At 57.9% G+C, this 22,762-nt stretch overlaps 1 protein-coding gene across 19 annotated transcripts in view; it reads right to left on the bottom strand.

Moving 5' to 3' along the window:
* Positions 1-10,117: 10,117 nt before the first annotated feature.
* The window catches only part of Pcbp3 (poly(rC) binding protein 3), a 224,582-nt gene continuing 211,937 nt past the window's right edge, over positions 10,118-22,762 (bottom strand). For 11 of the 19 annotated variants that reach the window (XM_078044806.1, XM_078044808.1, XM_078044807.1 and 8 more), the window contains 5 exons: positions 18,770-18,848; positions 18,064-18,123; positions 15,788-15,840; positions 11,953-12,122; positions 10,118-10,822 (listed from right to left, as the gene is read on the bottom strand). In XM_078044806.1, the coding sequence (XP_077900932.1) occupies positions 10,786-10,822; positions 11,953-12,122; positions 15,788-15,840; positions 18,064-18,123; positions 18,770-18,848 (399 nt within the window). In that variant the 3' untranslated portion in view covers positions 10,118-10,785. Of the gene's footprint in view, positions 10,823-11,952; positions 12,123-15,787; positions 15,841-18,063; positions 18,124-18,769; positions 18,849-22,762 lie in introns of those variants that run through there. The other 8 variants (XM_078044795.1, XM_078044799.1, XM_078044803.1 and 5 more) reach the window with 4 other exon arrangements.

Here is a 22,762-nt window from a genome sequence, read left to right as displayed (position 1 = left end):
AGCGTCCCAAATGTGCACACACACATACAGGTAAACGTCCCCCAGAGGCCCGTGTGCCCAAGGCTGTGTGGCCAGCCAGTGGTCCTGCGGCAGGTGGTGAACGGCAGGCAGAGGGCCTCCGCGGAGGCAGTTAGGGCCCTGGGGTGTGCCTGAGGGTGTGGCCATCTATGGGTGCTGGGGTTGGGCCTGTTCTTTCCTTCATGTTTCAAGTTGTAGTTGGACACACACTTTGTGTTATTTTTATGGGGTGCTGAGGATGGAACCCAGTGCCCCCACTGCAAGGCGCGCTCGGACGCTGAGCCACGGCCCAGGCTGCTCCTTGGTGGCCTCCAGAAGTTCTTTCCTGGGCTCCTCCCGTCGCCCGCTCCTGTGAGTGGCTGGTGCCTCCTGTGTCCACACGTCTGTCCTAGTTTTCTGTTGGATCTCCCACTTAGGAGCACGGGTGCAGAAGTGTCTGTCTGATTGGGTCCCCGCTTGCGTCCCGAACACTTTCATCAGGCAGGAAGTTGACCTCACCAGGAGACCCTCTCCGAGCCCCTTGGTCCTGGCCCTGCCCCAACCTCCTGGCTCACCACCCTGCCCAGGCTGCGGGGCCCTCGTGCCACGCCCCCATCCACTCCTCAGAGGAAGACAACTACCCCTCCAGCTGCTGCTGGCTGACGAAGGGCGTCTTCGGAGTGACCAGGATGTCCTTCCGCAGAAGGTCGAGGGCAAGAGGGAAGCAGCTGACCCAAGGCCAGTGCTGAAGGTAGACATCAGTGGGTCTGTCGAGGGGTCCGGCTACAGGTCTGGGGGGCCTCTGGGGCTCCACTTGTGACACCGTCTGGAGTTTTATTGTCCCTATTCAAGAGGGAACAGTGTGAACGAGCCAACTGAGGAGGCAAGGACCAGAAAGAAGAAGAAGCACGAGGGCAGCAGAGGCCCAGGGAGAGGCCGGGAGGCAGCCCTCACAGCTGGGGACAACCTGTTGAACCATGTGTCCTCGCCCCTTTTCCTGAGGACACTTTCTGTGTTGGGTAAGAGTGCTGTCTCTTCCCAGTGGTGGGGTGATGGGGAGACCTCAGACCCCTCCGCAGGACGCTGGGAAGTAGCAGGGTGCCTGAGGGGCCGCCCAGGTGGGGTCCTGGAGGCGCAGCCTGTCGGGCCTCTTCAGCACCGGGGGCGTTCAGAGGGCAGGAGCGGGGCGGCTGTGGGACCCGGTAAACAGCTGCCTTGGCTGCTACGTCTGATGCCCAGGAGCATGGACACCCGCCTCCTGAGAGGGCAGGAGGTGGCCTAGGAGGTGAAGGGCTGCTCGGCCTGCCAACAGGAGTGTGCGGTGGTGAGCCAGCCCCGCTCCCCCAGGCAGCGGCGCAAGCACAGGTGCCAGAGAGGCATGTTTACCTGCCTGTGCACTTCGACCCTCTTGTGTTTACAAGGCTCTCGGGCTAGGGGGCCAGGGGGTCGGGGGACAACCGATTCTGGCACCTGTGCCCTGGCATTAGCAGGAAGTGGCCCTGATTCATCTCAAAGTCTGTCCCTGCTGCGTTCCCAGATCCCCGAGTCCCGTCGGGCACGGATGAACTCCCAGGGGTGGACAGGGTGGACAGGGCTATCTACAGGATGATCAGGTCCCTCTGGCCTGGCAGCGCAAGCGTCCACCAGAACTCCTCACTCCTCTACCTCAGGTAAGAGCGCGCTGCACCGAGGTCCTACAAGCCTTTCAGGTCATTCCAGGTCCTTGCAGCGGGGCCTGCTGCTGGAGAGTGCCGCTGTCCATAGCCAGAGCTGCCCTTGGAGCTCAGGATGCTCGATGCCCTGGGAGGGCAGTACAGGAGGGGCCTCCCCAGGTGAGAGTATGTGCCTCGGACACCAAGAGCCCACTGCAGCACGGCTCCGGGACACCCAGGCCACCTTGGCCACCTCGTCCAACTCCTTACTCAGGTATCCCGCTGGCTGGGAGGGGCCCCCAGTGATTGAGTGACATTCCCAGTGCCACTCCGTCCCTTTCTGACACACAGAAAAGTGGACTGGGCGGCCAGCCCAGAGCAGGGCCTGGGTAAGGCTGTCTTCCTGCCTCTGGAGTCCAGCTAAGGACTGCCCGGGAATGCCCTGGCCTCCTTAAGGCTCTCACAGGGGCCTCCCTCTCAGCACATCCAGGGGTCCAGTTCTACGAGGTCCAGTCGTCCTGGCCCTGAGCTGTTCACTGTCCGAGGAAGGGGGTGCGGGGGTGCGGGTGGGATTCTCTATGGGCCAAGCTTCGAGTTTCCCCTCCAGTGTCATGTCCACGTCAGACCTGGGTCGGCACCGCTGAGCGCCTCTGGGGACACTTTAACCCAGGCCAGGAACTGGGAAGGGAGCCCTCAGAGACTAATCCTCTGAAGGTCCACCCAAAAGGCCATCTACACACTGAAGGAACACGGGGTCCAGGAGGCCTTGCACCAGTGCTTGTCCAACAGCTAGGGGCTGTCCCTAAGTCCCTGAGGAAGGACTGTCCAGGTCACTTGTCCTCCTGATGGGGAGGGTCCTCAAAGACAATTAGAGCTGGGCTTTTTGGATGTCAAGGGATGCCGAAGAAGGGGGCATCCTTTAAATCTAGGACACAAACAGGCAGCTGCCTTGGAATCCGGGTAAGGAGAGTAGGGATCTGGAAAGACTGGCATAAAGGGTCCGCCGTTGGTGGACTATGAGGGTCTGGCACTGATCTCCACTTAGGGGCCCTTCAAGACCCCAATGTAGGCGTATTATAAGGGCTATACATTCTAGCAAAGTCCCTGGTGTTTCAAACTCCATAGGATAGGGGCCAGGCCCTCCCCACCCTCAGGTTCTGAGGGATGCTGTTGGGGGCTTGGACAGGAGGAAGGACCCCTGAGGTGAATTCCCACAGGTTGCAGTCTGGGCCCTCCCCACTGTGCTGCCCACGAATGTCCCTGCGCTTCCTCTCAGCACATTCAGGGATCCAATTCTACAATGTCCAGTTGTTCCAATTCACCCGGTCCTCACCCTCTGGACACCCAGTGTACCCAGTGACGTCCATCTGGTCCTCAGTCCTCCTGAAACCAGTGTACACAGTGATGTCCATCCCCATCTTCAGCCCTCCTGACACCCGGTGTACACAGTGATGTCCGTCCCCGTCCTCAGCCCTCCTGACACCCGGTGTATATATTGATGTCCGTCCTGGTCCTAGACCCTCTTGAGACCCAGTGTATACAGTGACGTCTGGTCCCCGTCCTCGGTCCTCCTGACACCGGGTGTACACAGTGACGTCCGTCCCCGTCCTCGGTCCTCCTGACACCGGGTGTACACAGTGACGTCCGTCCCTGTCCTCAGCCCTCCTGACACCCGGTGTATATATTGATGTCCGTCCTGGTTCTAGACCCTCTTGAGACCCAGTGTACACAGTGACGTCCGTCCCCGTCCTCGGTCCTCCTGACACCTGGTGTACACAGTGACGTCCGTCCCCGTCCTCGGTCCTCCTGACACCGGGTGTACACAGTGACGTCCGTCCCCGTCCTCGGTCCTCCTGACACCGGGTGTACACAGTGACGTCCGTCCCCGTCCTCGGTCCTCCTGACACCGGGTGTACACAGTGACGTCCGTCCCCGTCCTCGGTCCTCCTGACACCGGGTGTACACAGTGACGTCCGTCCCCGTCCTCGGTCCTCCTGACACCGGGTGTACACAGTGACGTCCGTCCCCGTCCTCGGTCCTCCTGACACCGGGTGTACACAGTGACGTCCGTCCCCGTCCTCAGCCCTCCTGACACCCGGTGTATATATTGATGTCCGTCCTGGTCCTAGACCCTCTTGAGACCCAGTGTACACAGTGACGTCCGTCCCCGTCCTCGGTCCTCCTGACACCGGGTGTACACAGTGACGTCCTTCCCCGTCCTCGGTCCTCCTGACACCTGGTGTACACAGTGACGTCCGTCCCCGTCCTCGGTCCTCCTGACACCGGGTGTACACAGTGACGTCCGTCCCCGTCCTCGGTCCTCCTGACACCGGGTGTACACAGTGACGTCCGTCCCCGTCCTCGGCCCTCCTGACACCCGGTGTATATATTGATGTCCGTCCTGGTCCTAGACCCTCTTGAGACCCAGTGTACACAGTGACGTCCGTCCCCGTCCTCGGTCCTCCTGACACCGGGTGTACACAGTGACGTCCTTCCCCGTCCTCGGTCCTCCTGACACCGGGTGTACACAGTGACGTCCGTCCCCGTCCTCGGTCCTCCTGACACCGGGTGTACACAGTGACGTCCGTCCCCGTCCTCGGTCCTCCTGACACCGGGTGTACACAGCGATGTCTGGCCCATTGTCTCTGTCAGCGTCCCAGTGTGGTTCAGGGAGGGGACTCCAGGCTCCCACTCTTGCCAGCCAGGTTTCTGCCCTCCTGCTGCAGCGTAGTCGTCCCTAAGACCTTGTGCTTTTCAAGGACGGTCAAGTGTGACTCAAGAGCAACAGGACACCTCCCTGCACAGCCATAGACTGACGATAACCGCTGGAAGGTGGAAGGCGGCTCTGGTTCAGCTCCCTAGGTCTTTCTTTATGCCCCTTAATTCAGCCATGTACCATCTCAGGTCCACACCCCCTGCCCCAGCATCGCCCTGAGAGGACGCAGCCCTGAGCAGCCGACGTCCCAGCACCTCTGGGATCACAGGTGGAGGGTCCCTGGAGGAGGGGGCCTGGGCTCCCGTCCTTTTAAGTTGGGACGTGAAGGGGAAGCCGTCTTAGGACCCGTCAGCTTTCCTTCCGATGGGCCCAGGGGACCTCCTGAGCAGCTGGTATAAGGTCCCCTTTCCTCTGTCCAGGTTTTCCTGTTCTGGGGTTTGGTTGTGGCTCAGGGCAGCAGACGAGGGTGTGAGGGTCAGGCGTGCAATCCTCTAGCTCAGGACGATGTCTCAGGTAAAGGAACAAGTGGACTAAGGAGCTTCATTCCATTTACTGTCCTTGCTGAATAGTACTGTGATTTAGGGTCCCCCAGGGGGCCACTGTCCTCCATCTCCTTACCGTACTGGGGCCAGGCCTCAGTGCAAAGATCAAAGGTCTTCTCTTTAACGGGGGTGTAAACGCTCCCAGCTTTTGAGCAGATAGGAGAGAAGTGGATTTTCAAAGAATTTGATCCCATCTGGAATCAAAAGAAAGAAGAGGTCCTGTCGGGGTCACCCAATCCCATCTCACTCTGTTACAGATCCGAGGGGCGGCTGTGATCTGTGAATCGGGTCGACTGTCTCCGAGGGGGACCGTGTCCATGCGGAGACTTGCTGACCCACGGCCTGTGGTTCTGGGACCCAGGCCTCTCTGGCACTTCCCTTCCCAGAAAGCACATCACTCCTGCCTGATGCTGTCACAGGAGAGTGGGCCCTCTGCTTCCGGGGCGGAGGCTCCCCGCGGCTCTCCTCCGTGACACTCTCCTGCCGGGGTGTCCCGCCTCACGTCGGGCTGAAGCCATCTAGTGAGGTGGCAGAAATGCCCTGCTGAAGGTGCGGGCCCTGGGGCTGAGGGCACGGGAGTCTCCCCGGGGACGCGCCCTGTGAGCGGGCACCAGCGTGGTCCAGCACCTTGGGGAAGATGGCTGGGTTAAACGCAGGCGAGAAGAGCGTGTTCACGATGACACACTCCAAAACTGAAGACATGGCTACTGTGTTGTTTCAGGGACAGAAGAGGGGCACGGGAGTATAGAAACCCACAGGAATAAACAGGGATCACTGTCAGGTGGATGGTGGTGACTCAGGAACAGAGCGCCAAGCAGCCCGCATCAATCAGGCACCTGTGGAACTGCCTGTCCATCAGCAGAGTCTCCTGGCCAATCCTGGATCTCAGCCAGTTCCCTCGACCAACTCCACTGGGACAACGGACTCTAAAAACCCCTTTCCTGTCCCAAGGCCTTCCCTTCCTGCCATAAGCCCCATAAAATTCCTGTCTGGTGGAGCCCTAGCGGTTTCTCCTCTGACCTCTTCCTGGCTGCTCTGCCGGTCTGGTTTCTCCTCCGACCCTCTTCGCGGCTGCTCTGCCGGTCTGATCGAGTTCTGCCTGGGAGTGATATCTCAATAAAGCCTTGTTCACCGGTCTTTTTAAAATCTGCCTCCTTTTGGTCGCCGCCGCAGCCTGACCTTACAATCACAGTTAATTAAAAAAATACCACAGTTAATGTGAAGTCAAGTGGAAGAGAGGTCTGTCACCTCAATGAAAATAGAAATGGAGCATAAAAATGCGAAACGGGAAATAAAGTAGCATAAATAAAGTCTGACATTACAATTGTGGCACCTTCCACTTTCAACACAGAAAACCTTGACAGAAGGCAAGATCTCATAATGATCAGTCTGTCATAAGCTAAAGAATAAAAAAGTTGAAAATAAAAGAATGGAGACATCAGACACTAGGCAAATACCCAGAAGCATCTAGGTAAAGACCCAGTGTCTGCAAGGCAGAGACGCCGGGCAGCTGCAGGCACCAGAGCAGAGAGACGCCCCACCCGGCTCAGTGCACCCCACCCTTAGCACACCCCAAGCTGGCCCCGGCACAGCAACACGGAGCCCTGCCCCAAGTCTAAGCAAGCTGAGCCTAAGCCCGCTGCCTGCCCTGGGGCTGCAGCCCTCACTGCCAGTTCCCTTTCCTCACCCTCCTAACCTCCTCAGACAGCCCGCACTCACCTGGGGGTTGTCGGTGCCCCTGGCACCTCCTGGGCCTCCCTCCTCCCCATTTAAGAACCTGGTGATTAAACTGGGCCCACTTGGATCATCCAGGATTATCCCCTCACTTTTAGGTCAGAAGAGCAGAAACCTTAACTAGTTTGCAAACTTAATACCCAGCATGCAACATGATGGAGTTATGGGATTATCCAGGGATCACATACCATGTCCTTGGGATGCTCTGCCTCCCACATGGACCAAACCAGAAGCGAGTAAGTGAAGATGGTCAAGACCAGGCCATGTGGTGACCAAGAGGCTGCAAGATACGGGACTTCACATCAAGTGAGCAGAATGCACATCTGTTCCAGAAGACACGGGACAGCCACAGACACCTCAGCACTGGTCACAAGAGGGTCAGTGCCAGAGAGGGTGTGAGTGCCTACCGTGAGCAGCATACATGGAAATGAGCAGGAGCTCAGAGGTGTGGCCTTCGGTAAGCACTCAGAACCCGGGTCAGGAGAAATCGGGAGGGAATGAGAACCGGCTGGAACCGACCGACACAGGTCAGGGGACATGCCCAGAGCAGCACCCAGAACACACAGTGCTGAACTAATCCCCAAGAATGGGGTCTGGAGTGAAGAGCTCCACACAGCAGCCTCTGGAGGAGGAAGAGCACAGCAGGGTCAGTACAGCCAACAAGGAGAGAGGACCTAGGTCCTGGGAAAATCAACACCACAGCAAAGCAGAACAAGCACCCCCAGCAGAAGCAAAAGGAGATACTTCAAGAGGGTTAATAAGAGCTATTGATTCTGACAATGTCAATCAAGACAAGGAAGATGAAATCCCTCCTCTGCCGGGCACCTGGTGCCTGCCCAGTCCACTCTGCCCGGCCTCTCATTGAGGAGCTCGAGCCTGGGACAACCGTGGGCCTTCCTTGTACTGTCTTCATCCAGTTCTGCTCTGGATCTGCAAAAACCCAGGAGCCGTACACGTGCCCTAGGGTTTCCCCTTTTGTGAAACTTGTGGCCTAGAAAAGCTGTTCAAGAGTCCAAGGATGCAAATAATGGCAAGGTCGACTGCGGTGTGCAGACAGAAACTGTCACAACCCAGGGACAACAGGAGCTGTGCGAAAAGAAAGACCAGTGCAGAGTCCCCAGAGGATCTCAGCTGTTTAAAATGGACCTGACAGGGGCTGGGGCTCAGCGGTGGAGCGCTCGCCTGGCATGTGCAAGGCCCTGGGTTCGATCCTCAGCACTATGTAAAGATAAATAAATAAAATAAAGCTATTAATAAATAAAATGGACCTGATAACACGAAGCACCTTCTTTGTAGTTGTCTCTGCCCTTTTTCTCTGAAACTAGAATTTCAGATAGGTTATGATTTACCTGATACTTAGAGGAACTACATGGTGTCTATGTTAGAATGTATTTAGTTACATTTAATGACCTTATTCCTGAGTTCTATTTTTATTACAGTAGTTTTTATTTCTATTATTGCTGTTTTAATAATATGAATAAAGGGCTTTGTGCTGGTAAACAGGACCTCAAGTCCACATGACACTGTTTCTCTAATGCTGTGCGTCCTTCTAACTGAATGGCTAAGTCTTCTGTGAAGTAGTACAGATGACACTCAGGTGAATACTGTCCAACCCCATGGAGCAGTTTGTCTGTGAGGGTCAGTGGCTGCTGTTGATGCTCGAGGAAGATGGAAAGGGAAGAAACAGGGTAACATTTTTGAAAAATGAAACTTCTTCTACATAAATGTCTCATGTTGTAAAATTATAATGCTGTTGCTTTCGTTCCATTCCTATGAATGCAATAATCATTCTCTTTAGTTTGTTAAAAAAAAAAAGAGGGACTGAAAATAGAGAAACAATTAAAAGATTAAAAACCTACAAGGACACGATAAGTAACTGTGTTAACGATTTTGAATCCCAAGATCAATTCAAAGGAAAAGAGACTTCCCAAGTCAGCAGGTGAGGCTGTTCTCACTCCCTTGGTGACAGACCCGTGACCAGCCCAACAGACCTCTGCCTCACCTCCTGGCATGGAATGATGTGTGCCCACCTCACACAGCTGCCGAGGGAGCTGTCCTGTCGATGGCAGGGGAGCCATCCGAAAGCTGGGGTGGACAGTGTGCCCATCCCAGCTCCTGACCAGGCATCCCCCACTCCCACGAGCTGGGCCGAGCTGTAGGCTGTGGCACGGGTGGACAGTGTGCCCATCCCAGCTCCTGACCAGGCATCCCCCACTCCCACGAGCTGGACCGAGCTGTAGGCTGTGGCACGGGCCCTGGACGGTCCTCCGTCCCTTCAGGAAGGAGGAGTCTCACCTGTCCCCTCTCTTGCATGGAGGTGAAGTCATCTGAAGTTAGGGGGAAGCAGGGCTGGCTGGTCAGAGGAGACGGCTTCCAGGCACACAGCCGAGGGCCAAGGGCCAAGCACGCCCTGGCTTGCCTCACCCGGGATGCTGCTTACCCCAACCTGTTCATGCCTTCGGGGGTCCAACACTGCACCTTTGACCCCTCGTGCTGGGTTTTATCTCGTTGACACTCTCATTCTCTGTCCCACTCATGGTAGGACCTGGCTGCCACCTGCCGCCCAGCTAATGGATGCTGGGGAAGGCCAGTGTCTTCCATTTCCCTGTGGCCTCCCCAGCCCTCATGCAGATCCCAGGGGAGAGCCTCTGCCCTAGCCTGCAGCATGTGAGTGGCCAGGCATGCTGGGCTCATTTCTGTGCCACTTTGCACAGACCACATGTGCCTCTGGCCGGGACCACCCTGGAGGGAACCTGGAAAAGTCACCAGGCAGACGAGAAGCAGGTTCCCTCTGAGAGGGGTGTTGCAGCTGGCCAGGAGGCCGGGCCAGGCCCTGTGGCCCAGGAAGCTTGACAGGTCTCAGGCTGGCTGTTCACCTGCAGGAACCACGACTCCCCAGGAGGCCCCTCTGGGGTGAGAGGGTGTGGGCCCCTCCCTGCCTGGGTCCACCTGCCTCTGCCAGGCCTCACTGGCCCTCTGGGGGGTCCAGGAACCCGGGATCTGAGCTGGCAGTGCTGGGTCGGGAGTGCAAGGCAGAGGTAAGGTGCCACCCTGTCTCGGCTCTCCTGGCTCCCCCGGCCTTGGGTCTGGGTCCTCTGGCCACTCACCCCGAGGGAAGAGAGGGTGCAGGGCCTCAGCACTGAGCGGGCATGCAGGTGGAGAAGCCAGGCGAAAGGACCTGCTTGTTGGCAGGACACGGTTCCCTGAGCTGGGGGTGGATGCACTCATTACTTGACAGCAGCTGGGCCACCAGGTGGGCCCAACCTTTGGTGCCAGTGGAGGGTGGGGTTTTCACCCTTGTCATTTAAGTCATGTGCAAATTCAGCGGCAGAAGGGCAAGATCAGGCTGTGACAGGGGCGATGGACCTGCGCTCACTGTGAGAGAACCCAGTGCTCTGGCCAGCAGGCTGGCACGGCTGAGGGCTCTGCCAGGGGTGAGGATGGGCGCTGCGGGCAGAGACGAGACGGAGTCGATGGGGGAGGCGCACAACGTTTATTAAACTCCGACAGTGCAGAGGGGCTTTCTGGAGAGGCTGCACTCTCCAGTCACCCCGGAAGACGCCTGGGGCCCACAAGTGCCTCCCCCAGGGGACATCCCTGTGGAGCTGGGCCCCGCACCCTCTGCCACTCCGCCCCATTCCTTAGACGTCCCCCAGGCCCCTCCTCTCCTGGGCGTTTCCCACAGGCTGCAGGAAAGGCAGCCCAGATCCCAGCACATGGCTGGATGGGAACGTGAGCCAAGGCCGCGTGGGCTCTGAGGGGAGACTGGGCACAGGGGAGAGAGCAGGGACCTTGAGCACAGGGACAGCAGGTCACAGGAAGTGTGCCAAAGCGTCAGACCAAATCCTAGACAGTCACACGGACACTGAGGACAATTCTCTACCATGTCACGGATGGGAGTTCCCCGAAGCGTTACAATACTTAGCAGTGCATGCCGATGCATGGAGACGGGCTCCAACTACCAAAGGGGGCGGGCGGCCGAGCCTGAGTGCAGACGGCTGGGACTGGTGTCTACTGCATGGACCGTCGGTACATAAGAAAACTACTTGTATCTGCGAGGAAGGGCAGGCGGTTTGTACAGAGTGCGCCAGCCGGTGAGGCCGTGGGCTCCAGCGGTCAGGTGCACAGAGTGGCCTGGGTAGGATTAGAGCGCGCCCATCCCGGTGACCTCGGACGTCAGCCTGGAACAGACAAAGGCATAGGGGTCTGTCATGGCACTCCTGTGAGGTGGGTGGGGGCGAGGTAGGCAGGGTGCAGGGCACCCTTGTGGCCTGGCATGTGGTCCTAGCAGCACACTTATGGACAAGGCACAGCACACAGGAGGCAGGCCGATTGGAGCATCCACAGGGACTTCTCTCCCTGCCCATCACTGTGTCACACTGGGGGATCTGGTCAGCAGCCATAGGCCCTGGGCCTGCCCCTAGAGGGCGATCCTGACCTTCTAAACCTCACTCCCCTGACCTAAGAAGGGACTTCATAGTTCTCACAAGAATAACTGTGACCTGGGTCAGCATCCTCTGGCACCCAGAAGGGCTCCAGCTGGGCTGTTGCAGTAGAATCAGGGCATGTGGGGGGCAGGTGCTGGAAGCCTCCCTGCACCCCATCTCCTGATTGGCCAACTCCACATCTGCCTGGTCCCTGCCCGCCCAGCAGTGTGGCCCAGGAGTGGAAAGGGGTAGACTCCACTAGAGCCTGGTCATGGCCCTGGGGGAGCTGCAGGGAAGGGGAGATGGGAGGGTGAAGTCAGGCTGGGGGGTCCTCATCTCTCCTGGTCAACCCCTTCCCACTTCACTGGGATCCCCTCGGGGAGGCACCAGGGCAGGAAGTCCAACAGCCCACGTGGGGCTGCCACCACTAGATGGCTCCATCAGCCTCCTGCCAGCTGATGTAGGGGAAGTGCCACTGCCTTGCTCAGCTCGGGACACAGAAGGAAGGGCCAGCTCAGCCCTGGTCTTCTCCCTCCTCCAGGAGTCTGCAAAGACCACACGGCAAAGTGTCCAGGCTCCCATGTTTCTGGACCAGTCTGGTTGACAAAGGCCAGTGGCCCAGGTCTAGGACCTCCCTGGACATGCTACCTCGCTACCACCCTGGATGGCCACTCCTCCAGTTTCCTGGCTCCTCACTGTAACCAACCAGAAGAGGGGGTGGCCCGTGTCAATGAGGAGACTGCCCAGTACACTCTGTCCCCATGTCCAGCTAGGAAGGAGAGTGTGGCTGGGCTCCCTCCTGCTTCAACTGTCCAAGCCGAGAGGTGGGCTGCAGGCCAGGGCTAGGAGCCCCTGTAGGGTCCTGTGGCCGTGGAGTCCCTTACCTGGCATTGATGAGATACTGGGCAAGGCTGATGTTGGCCGGGGTTCCCGTGATGGTGATCTGACGCTCCGATGACCCTTCAGTGGCATTAGCGATTTTGATCTGAGCTCCAGACATCTGTCGAATTTCATTGATTTTGGTCCCTTGGCGTCCAATTATGCAGCCTATTAGCTAGAAGGAAGGATGGAGGGACTCCTTAGAGGACATCCTGAGAGTCCCCTGCAGGGCCTCTTCAGGAGCCAGGGAACTCCATGTTCCTGGGCATGACCCCTGGCCCTCCATAGAGCAGCCTGGGCTCGCCTAGGAGGGCCAGGGGTACCACACGGCCTCTGCTCAGTACCCGCCCCACTGCTGGGGGTCCATCAGATCAAGAGATGACTGTCTCAAGGCCTTGCCACTTCATGCTCATTTCCTCTGGCCTGGACAGGAGTGACGGAGGCAGGCAGGACAGAGGCAGAGCCGGGGACGCCACGCCAGCGTGGGAAGGAAGACTCTGGCCAAGAGACGGGTGTCACACAGGCTTGCCGAGGGGATGCAGGAGGCTCATCTCCACCTGAGACCTGCCTTGGGTGGATTCTATTGGGACCCCCAGAGCTAGCTGGGCATGCCTTTCCTTGCCACTGTGACCTCCATTTAAAGATGGAGTGCAGTAGCTATGACCATGTGGTCACCGAGAGAGGGACCATTTCTTAAGCAGCTCAGGGAAAAGAGTGGGCCACCCTGGGCATGGGGGCAGTAGCCAGAGCCCCTCCTGGCCCAACCTGCTGCATGGGGGGATCAAAGCAGACCACAGAGAGGACTTGGCAGAGGAGCTAGGTGGCATCCCTTGCCTTTTGCCATTGGATTGGAGCAGAACCCCACATCTGCAGAGGGCTCTGGAGTGAGCATGGGAAAAGGAAGGTCAGACAGAGACAGAGAGCCACAGGCCACAGCAAGCAGCCCACAGGAGCCCACGCTAATGGCTGCACCTCCTGTGGGCACTGGCCCAGGAGCCAGGGCATGGAGATGGGGTCACGAACACTTCCCCTACTGCCATGAGATGCCGGGTGAAGGGGCTGGGCAGGAGGTGGGGGTGGGGAGCTATAGACCCACAAGCACAGAAGTCCCATCACACAAAGCTGGTGATGAGCAGCAGTCCCACCAGGTGGGATGTGTACTGCATCAACAGCTCTTGTCCCCACAGAGACCTGCTGGTTACCTGAATTATGACCAGTGGTCTCACTAGACTGCAAAGATCCTTCTTGGGGAACGTGGGGTGAAGCCTCCACTCCCCAGAACCCAGTCTCCCGCCTGTGTCTCTGGGCACTCCCACCCCTCCCTGTTCTCGCCTGTGTGGTTGTTCCGAGTATGCCTGGGCCCTGAGGCCAGGGATGTATCTTCCCAACCTGCACACGGCCCACGAACCTGTCTGGCAATGTGCCAGATCTTGAGGGCTCATCTTGGACCAGGGCCTGGCATGCTGGACCTTGAAACTGGGCAGGAACAGTTCTGCCCCGTCATGAGGGAGAGTACAGACCACCCAGTGGTCTGACCACTGCTGAGGTCCCAGCACCCATGGCCTCCTCTCCTCTAGGGTCTGTCCTGGACACTCTGCAGCCTGCTCTCCTTCCTGGGCTCTCCCCACCTGGGCATTTTTGCCATCCTCACAGTGCTGACCACCGCTGCTCTCCTCCTGGCCTGGTAGTAGTGCCCCCGTTCTCCCCTCTGCACGTGCCTGGGAGTGTTGAGGGTGGCTCTCTCCCCGGGCTTGGATCTCGAGGCCTCGAGCCCTCTCCCTCCTCCAGGCGTCCTGTGTCCAGTGCTGGGGATCCCCGCCATGGGAGCATGCTTACCCTCAGCAGAAACGCTCACTGGACGACACTGCCCTTGAGTCACAGCAGAATGTGAGAAGCCACAGAGCCCCTTGCCAGCCCTGCCCTAGGCCAGATACTTCAGGCACCTGCGACCCAAGGGCCCTCTCACTTGGCTCTCCTGGACCTGCTGGGCCGTCAACATGCAGCGCGGAGGCCACTCCCCTCTCACCTTCACACCCCCATTACAAGTGCAAAGGAAAGTAAAATGTTCTAAAAAACGTGGCTGCTTTAGCCAGATGCCACACTGAGCTGTGGCCGTACCTCCTGCCTGGCCTCTCCTCAGGAAGCCCTCCATGGGACAGCTTGCCTTGCTTTATACAGCAAAAGGCCCTGGTGACTCAGGACCCAGAAGGGAGCCTCAGCCTGGGCAGGTGGATGCTTGGGCTCAGGACAGAGCACAGGAGGCAGGCACGAGAAGCCACATGGCCAGGAGCAAGCTCTGGACTGGGCCAGGAGGGAGGCCCACAGTGACCTTGGGAGTGAACCAGGGTGTGGGGGCTCCCTGGCCTGGCCTGGGTCTCTGCTGTAGACCCACAGCACAGAAGTCCCACCACTGAGTGCCCTTCTGCAGATGGGCTGAGGCAGCCTGTGATGAGGCGTGACGAGCTGTGACCAGGAGCCTGACCGGGACGTGGTGATGGCAAGTGTCAGAACCAGCGCTTGATTTCCCTCCTCACCTTCACGAAGGTGGCAGGTGTCTGCCAGTTGCAGACCTCAGCCCTGGGGGCCTGTGCCAGTGGCTGCAGCCCAGAATGTCCCCTGAGGTCTGGGGTGAGTGGGAGGCCCTCCCCTGTTCCTGGGAGCAGGATGACAGGCCGTGCTTCCGAGTAGGCATGGGTGAGGGCGCTGCCACCCTTCTGAGGGGCAGGCTTCCCTCCCCACAGAGACCCCTGGGGAGGGTGGGCAGGCAGGACCGTGGCCCCACTTGAGCTCTGGAATGAAAGCTCGACAGGAGCACTTCCCTGGTGCAGGGAGCGGAGTGCCGGTAAGAGGCTGAGGGGAGGCCCTTCCTGGTAGGACATGCACTGCTTTCATCACTCAGGTGAAAGGACATGGCAGGTGCTGGAACCACCTGCTCAGGGAAGCCAGGGGGACCAGGGGCAGGGCGCAAACAAAGCCGAGATCTCCTCCAAGAACACAGGGTGGCGGTGCTGCCCTGGAGATGGTCCTGTGCTGTGGCCTGAGCTGAGTGCTGGAGTGGGGACCCCATGCTTCTCTACATAGGCTGGGGTCTCTCCCACCACGCAGCTGGAGGACAGGAGAGCCCTGGAGAGATGCCCTGGCTGCACAGAAGCCTGGCTTACAGTCACAGGGGATGCCCCATGATGGCGGCCACAGGCCTCATGGTCCCTCCACTGGCTGGCTGGCTTTCCTTGGCCTCTTGTCCTCCTGCCTGCCTGCTTCCTGCCTCAGGTTCCTGCCTTTCCAGCGCAGTGGAAGTTCTCACTAGTCCAGATCTAGAGTAGAATGACCCTGGGGTTCAGAGAATGGCACCCCTCTTCACCAGAACCCTGTGAGCCTGGGAGGACTGAGTGTGCTACGGAGGCTGGCTCCAAGGCCACAGCCTCTCCGTACCTGGATCCAGACCAGCCTGAGGCCCATGGACTTCAGGTCTGCTGAATCCTGAGCTCCATAGAGAGCTTGTGGGCTGTGGTGTGATGGGTCTATTCCAGAACCCACCCGGGCCGCTGGTTCTGCAGGGTCTGACCTGAACTAGGCCACAACCAACGGGCAGGTGTATTCCAGCCCACTCTGGCATCCAAGCTCTCCTCCACCTGAAGGCTCCAAGATCCCTTCTGGTGGGATATTTTAGGCATACAAACTTATATACTATAACTGGCATTAAACCAGCTTAACATGGAAGGGAGGAGGAGAGAGATCAAAGAATGGGAGCAGGGCCACCAGGGTGCCACTGGGTGGAGGGTGACTGTGCCCGCATTGGCCTTCGCGCGTGAGGACAGGAGGGTGCAGGGGCATACTCACATCATTGGGAATGGTGAGCTCGTGAGTGCTGGCCGGGGGACTGGCGTCCAGACCTGGGCACACCAAGGGGACATGGTTAGGCTGGTGGGAAGGTTGCTCCAGGTCACACCCCCAGGCCTGGCTACACTCCCCTGGGCTGGACAGGGCAGGGCTGAAAGGTTAGCTGAGGGCAAGAATCAGCAAGCCCAGGGGCTCAGACCCCATGAGGCCCACATAGCAACCTCAGTTCCTGAGCCCCGACTTCTCTCAAAAGGAAAATGAGACCCAAGCACAATGCTATCCCCCTTTGGTTCTGGGCACACCTGGACTTCACTCCAAATGTGCTCATGTGCTCCCCCACTCCCTGTGCAGACCCCAGCGAGCCCCGGGCTCAGCAGGGCATCACCATGTTTCAGGCATCCATGTGTGTCCAGGGCACAGGCCATGCTGACCCTGAGCACCCCTTCTTCCTCAGCTCCTGGAGACCTCTCTGGCTCAAAGCCTGCTCTGCTTGACCAGTGGCCACAGAGCACTTGCTGTTTATTATGTTTCTGACCCAACTCTGATCAGAGCCCAGTCCTGGTCAGCTGGGACAGCCCAGGTCGCAACATGGTTCTTTGCGATGGGAGCCAGGAGAACCGAGCCAAGATGGACTCTGGACCCAGCGCAGACTGCACTTCTGCAAAGCCTTCCCTCCTGCAGTGGAGAGTGAGGACAGAGTCTACCCACCACGAAGCCCAGGCTTTGTCTTCTCAGGGCTCAGTCTGCACACCACTGAGAGACAGCGCCTCAGAGCCTAAGCTCCCTCTCTGGCCTTGGAAATAGGGCACAAGGAGCCCTGAGATGGATGCCACGTGGCTGCTCCTGGAGTGCAAGAGGTCTCTGCACTTGGTGACCCATTTCCTCAACAAGAGGTGACTTCAACCTGCAAGGCTATGGCTGAGCCCTGCTCTTGCTCCTTCCAACCACCCAGACCTGCCAGGTGGCCTCGCCCTCTGGCCCTGCCTCTGCCCTTGCCTCAGTCTTATTTCTGCATAGCCCTGGGGGTCTCCCCAAAACAACCTCAGCGAGACCCACCTTCCCCACAGTGACCCTCAAGGACCTGGGCCCCCGCGCTGGCAGGTGCCTGCTCCAGTCTCCCAAAGGGAGAGGCCCTGAGGGAAGTGCCAAGCACCGTGGGATCCCAGTGGAAGTGAGTGGTTCAATTCAATTCACCCCAAATTTTGCTCTTTTTCTTTTGCATATCTAAACTTGGAATTTCTGGTCTTTATCTTCTTTTCAATACAATAATTACCTGTTTTTTTTTTAACTATCTGTACACAGTCCATAAATGGTGACATCTAAAATGTCACTTGAAAGATTCCCTTAGTCCTGAGTCCTGACTGCTCAGGATGAGACAGGAATAGGGGCCACACTTAAGGACTTGGCATGTTTTGACTGAGGGAGGAAAGTGGCAGAACTCTTCTTAAGAGCATATACCAATTGAGCGGATAGTTCAGGACTCTGTTCAGAGCACACGCTCATCTGTCTGACGCAGAAGCAGCAATTCCCAGCACAGGAGACAGCCCAGCCAGCCCTCAGAGCTCAGGCCAATGTTCCTCCTCTCCTACCCCTCTTCAGATGCTGCCCTGGGTGCTGCAGGGCTCCGGCCTTGGTGAGGGGAGGCAGCCAGGAAGCCAGACGATGCTGGCCAGGTGCTTGGGCAGTCCACACGGGTGAAGGGTACACAGCATTTCCAACACAGGGACCCAGGAAACCTGCTAGCTGGTTTAGCCCCAGCGTGGCTCCTCCAAAGGCTTCACACCCAGACAACGTGGGTCTCGTACCCTGTCACAGAATCCCTGCTGCAGTGTCCCAAGGGCAAACTTGTGATGCACATCAGAAGCGGGCACAGACAGGCCGTGCTCACCTTCCTCAGGTCTGCTCAGAGCTCTGAGGAACACTTTCTAAAAGGCAAGGTCAGGAGCTCCCTCCCAGCACAGCTGCCTCACCCCGAGGACCATGGCAGCAGAGGCCCTCCCCTCGCGGTGCACACTGCCAGCTCGGCGCATGCCCAGACCCACCAGCCAGCCAACAGCGTGGTGACAGCTACCTTGCTTGACCTTTGTGGGGCTCCTGGGCAGCGCTTGTCTTTAGTCCCAAGCCACTAATGCTGCCAACTTCTGGCAGGTGTGCATGCCAGGCACACAAACCCTGTCCCCAGGTGTGAGTGGGGTCCCGCCCTCCTCCTGCAGAACAGCCTGCTGCAGGGGCTGGGCACTCCTGGCCTACAGCCCCACCAGTGTGGTCTGCTTTACCTGACGACTGGCCCATCAGATTTTGAGCTTCTTCGGAGGAGTGTAAAGGCAGCTTTTCTCCTGGAGAGCAAAGAAGAGACAGGTTTAATGTTTTGCCCTCAAGGAGATAAGCAAGGTCCCTTCAACTAGGGAAGCTCAAAATATGACTGGCACTGGCACGGCTAACACACGGTGGTAGATTGTCACCGGCCACAGCCACTGGGGCTGCCAGATGTCGGGCTAGGCCACGGCCGGCTGCTCTGACTGCCTCACCACAGCCTGGGCTGGGCTGGCTCACATCACTGCTTTCCCTGGCAGGGCTGGTGCCATCCAGGCTGGGCCACCCTGAGAAGTGCAGCCACGTGTGGTTGTAGAACCTGCTCCTGGAGAGGAAATGCCCCAGGGCTGGCCTCCTGGATGCCTTCACAGGAAGGGCCACAGGACGGCCTGTGGGTAGCACAGAGCACTGCTGGCCAAGCATGGATCCACAGAGGGGCAGATGTCTCTGCACAGGCAAGGACACCCAAGGTCAACATGAGGCAAACTAGCCCCCAGCCGGACACGCTGAGCTGGCCCTGGCCCTGCTGCGTGCAAGCCCACTGCATGACTGCAGCCTGGGCCTTAGCCTCCGCTGCGCCTGCGCTGCTCGCTGCTCGGCATAAGGGCAGTTCAGAGAAAGTCCCCAGGTGGAAGAGAAGGAGGTCAGAAAGGGCAGCTGGGTACGTACCGGGGAAAGCGGGGTTGGTCTGTCCGAGGGGAGGAAAGGGGGTTTGCTGCATGGCCAACTGGTGGAGCTTGGTCAGCTGCTGGGGCAGGAGGGACACGAGAGCTAAGAAGGTTATTGTCATCGAGCACAAGTACACCAAATCAAAATGGCAGTAACAGAACTTTGCACAGAGAGAGAGAGGGGGGCCATGCGGACACATGGCAGACGCAGCAGGACTCAAGGACTTGGCCTGGGTGGAACCGGTGGGCCTGGCTGTCAGTAGCCGTGGGGCCTGAACCAGCCCTGCCTCCCTCTCACCAGGCCTGGTTGTGTGTGTGTGGGAGGCTGGCAGGGTCCTCGGGTCAAGGGGTGCAAGGGGGATATGAGGGCCATGGAGCAGGAACACTGGGCTTCTAAGGGTCTCACACCTCTGGGTTCCAGAGGCACATCCTCAGACCTTGCCCCTGCCTCGGCCCTGTCCTGCAGGTCTCACTTTAGACAGCGGCCTGGGAGCCTTGTGAGGGCCAGGCACCTTCCCTGCAGTCCTCTCCAGGGATTCCTGACTTACGTGGGGTTACAGGGCATGGCTGAGATCCCAAGGGACCCCAGGGCTGTAGGCTCTTGTGTGAATCAGCCTCTGTCTGTGCCCACTACTGTCCTGCAGGTTCTTCCTCAGTCCCCACCAGACAGGCTTTTCCAGGAGCCTCACTTCTTAAATAAAACTGAGAGGCTTAGAAGACGAAGGTAAAATGTGGTCAACTAGTCCACATTTTGGGAGCAGAGTTAGATTGCCTGGAATTCTCCCACCTTCTCGAGGCGTGGGGCCCCAGGGCAGAGGGCGCTGGCCTTCCTCAGGCCTGGCTCTTCCAGGGCTACGAGCCTTCTGGGCAATGTCCCAGCGGCCACAGAGACCACCCCTCATAATAGGCAGAGACTGGGGTGTGCCAAGTGAGGCGGTGGCACCTTCCCACGTGGAATCCAGCTCCTCCACACAGGACATGCAGGATAGCGGCAGCCATCCAGGCCTCCTCTGCACCCAGCTCCCTGCCCTGAGAGGGTCGGGGCGCTCTCCCTGGCTGGCCCTTCCTCACCCTGAGCCAGGTAGGGGCTGGGGTGGGCCTGTGGGAATGGGGTTCCTGGGGTGCTGGCTGGCCAGCCTGGCCCCTCCCTGCATCTACTATGTGGGATTCTGACATGAGAACAGGCCTGTGGCCTCAGAGATCACACCTTGGAGATGGAACTTAGGTGGGCGTGCCCCCAGACTGCTGACTGTGGTGAAACTGGAGAGTGCAGTCTGTTCCCTGCACTGGCTCTGGAGGGACACTTGCCTGTCAGATGTCTAGATCCTCCCTCCCCAGGAAAGGTGGCCATGTTTACACTGGGCATATCTTGAAAGCAGCCTTCTCCTGGCTTCCTGGCTGTTCCCTGAGCCTTGGTACTTGGGCTGGGTCTGCAGGGGGAGTCCTAGCTCGTCCTAGGAGCAGCTCAGGTCAAGGGACATGGTGACTTGGGGTCAGCTACAGTTCTGTGTCCCCTGAAGAAGGGGTGTTTGACAAGGCTACAGCAAGCCGAGAAAGCTAATGGTATACCTGCAGCCTGGCATGTCACAGCACCAGCTGCCCGCCCCAGGTACAGCACTGCCTGGTTCCCCTGGCCCACAAGAGTCCCGTGCCTTGACCTTGATGGGTGGTTAAACTTCCCGAGTGGAGCTGCCTGGTAAAGGCTAGAAGAGCATGGACAGGAGACAACATCACCAGGACCTCAGTCGAAGTCACAGGAAAAGCACTGTGCCTCCAGGCAAGACGGCCAAGGCCAAGGAACAGGGGAGACCATGTTCCACCACAGGCAGCAGGAGGGAGCAGAGCTCGTGGGCATCCTAGTGAGGAATGTGCTCCCAGGACACCCCTGGGGCTGCAGCCCTGCAGCAGGACCCGGGTTGCAGTGAGCCTCAGGGGTAGGTGCTGGGTGGGGACCTGTGTGAGCACCCACAGGCCTGGGGCATCTTGACAGTTGTACTCTGCTCACACCTGCTATTCCTGTGCTCTTATGTGCATCCGCCAGGCTGCCCTGCACCCCAGAGGAATAGCACCCCTCCATCTGCCCTGCATCTTTGGAGACCATGTGGTTGGATATCACCAGGACTGTGAGGCACACTGGCTGGGGGCAAGGGAGCTGGCCTCAGCTAGTCCATGTGGACACGGGAACTTCCGATCTCTATAGGCCTCAGTTCTCTAATCTGTAAAGGGGTCTGTGAGTGAAGGGCAGCTTTGGAGTGCTGCCATGCCTCAGCTGTGGCTTGCCCATCCCAGCTGCCCACCTACTCTGCAGCCTCACCTGCTGGGCACACAGGTAAAGCCATCTGCCAGGATGGCCACGTTACAGGTAAAACAAGTGCTTCTCAAGGCTGGCTCCACTGGCCTCCAGACTGACATTCAGAAGCTCAATTCTATCACCCTAACCCTCCTAGCTCCATATACTTTCTGTTTTTTAAGAGAAAATTGCCACATTAGCAAATAACCCGCCCCCCCACCCCAAAGATAGATTGAGGCCAGAGTGGGGCAGTGCTGGCGGGCAGTGCTGAGTGAGTTAGTGGATGGTGGGTTGGCAGGGGAAGGCAGCTGGCTTCTTTCTTATCTTGGCTTGGCCCTGCTTATCAGCCCTCTCCTCTTGGGACTCAATTTCCACTTTTTTTCTTTTTTTTAAAGGAGAGAACAGGACTAAGTGCTGAAGGAGCTTTAAAGATAATTCTAACATTTAAAAGAACCACACTTGTGGCTCCAGTGCTTTCAGATCACCAGGAGGGAGGGATAAAGAAAGGAGTGGGGCAGCTGGTAGGAGGAGGGGAGAGGCAGGGAGGCACCCCCCGCATTACAGCCAGGCCCCACTCTCCCTTCACTTTACGGCACTGGGACAGAAGAGCAGACCAGCACTGGGGCCATGAGTGCTGGCCCACACTGCACGACGCAGGCCCCTGTGCTCCCATTCAGGCCAGTGCAGACACACAGTGTTTCCATCTGCCCAGCACTAGCTGTCCAGGATGCCATGTCTTCTGCCCGTTCTCCTTCCTGGGTTGTCGCTGCTGACTCGGATGTAAACCTGCCTTGGTTGTCGGGCCACAGAGGTCTGTCCTCTCTGTTCATGGTGTCTTTAGGGAAGCAGGACTCCACATCTGCAGTGCAGTTGACCCACCAGTCCCCCATTCTGGTCTATGCTGGTGTTTTCTTTAGGAAATCTTTCCCCAATGAGAAAGGAAGGGAATTCTCCTGAACTCCCTTCTAAAGTGTCTCAGCTCGCTCTCTCACGTTGACCTTCTTGATGTATGAGGATGGTTTTGTTTGTTATGAATGTCCACTCTTCCTGGGATGGCCAGCTCTTGGGCATCATTTCTGAGTGATCCCTTTTCTCCTGGGTCTGCACTGAGTGGTTGCATGCAATAGGTCTCCTCACCTGAGGCTCAGATGCTGGGTGCCTGGTCACCGGCTGTCCCTCCTTGCACATGAAGTGCACTCTGGGTTGCCGTGACCCTACAGTAAGACTTGGTGTTTGCAAAGGCAAGTCTCCCTATCCTTCTCATGGATATGCTGATTATTCCTTTTTTTTTTTTCTCCCTCTCTTCTGTGGAAGCTTATTTTTCTTTTCTTTTACTGATGCATTGTCACTGTACACAGAGCTGGACTCTCCTGCTCGTACTTATAACACTCCCCAGCACCTCTCCTCCCTCCCTCCCCAGCCATGTGCTCCACTCTGCTGATCTCCCTTCTGCTGTTATTCCTGACCTATGCTCTTCCATATGTGTGTGTGTGTGTGTGTGTGTGTGTGTGTGTTGCTGGGGACCAAACTCAGGGCTTCACACATGCTACACAAGCACTCTACAACTGAGCTACACCCCCACCTTCCAAATGAATCTTAAAATGGCATGAAAAAAATTTTTTTTTGGATCTTGGCTGGAATTATATTGCATTTGTACAGCGATTTGGAAAGAACTGATATCTTTGCAATTCTTAGTGTTCTAAT

The sequence above is a fragment of the Ictidomys tridecemlineatus genome, chromosome 3 (genome assembly GCF_052094955.1).
Source record: "Ictidomys tridecemlineatus isolate mIctTri1 chromosome 3, mIctTri1.hap1, whole genome shotgun sequence".
Taxonomy (NCBI): domain Eukaryota; kingdom Metazoa; phylum Chordata; class Mammalia; order Rodentia; family Sciuridae; genus Ictidomys; species Ictidomys tridecemlineatus.
This window is presented reverse-complemented; position numbering and strand designations above follow the sequence as displayed.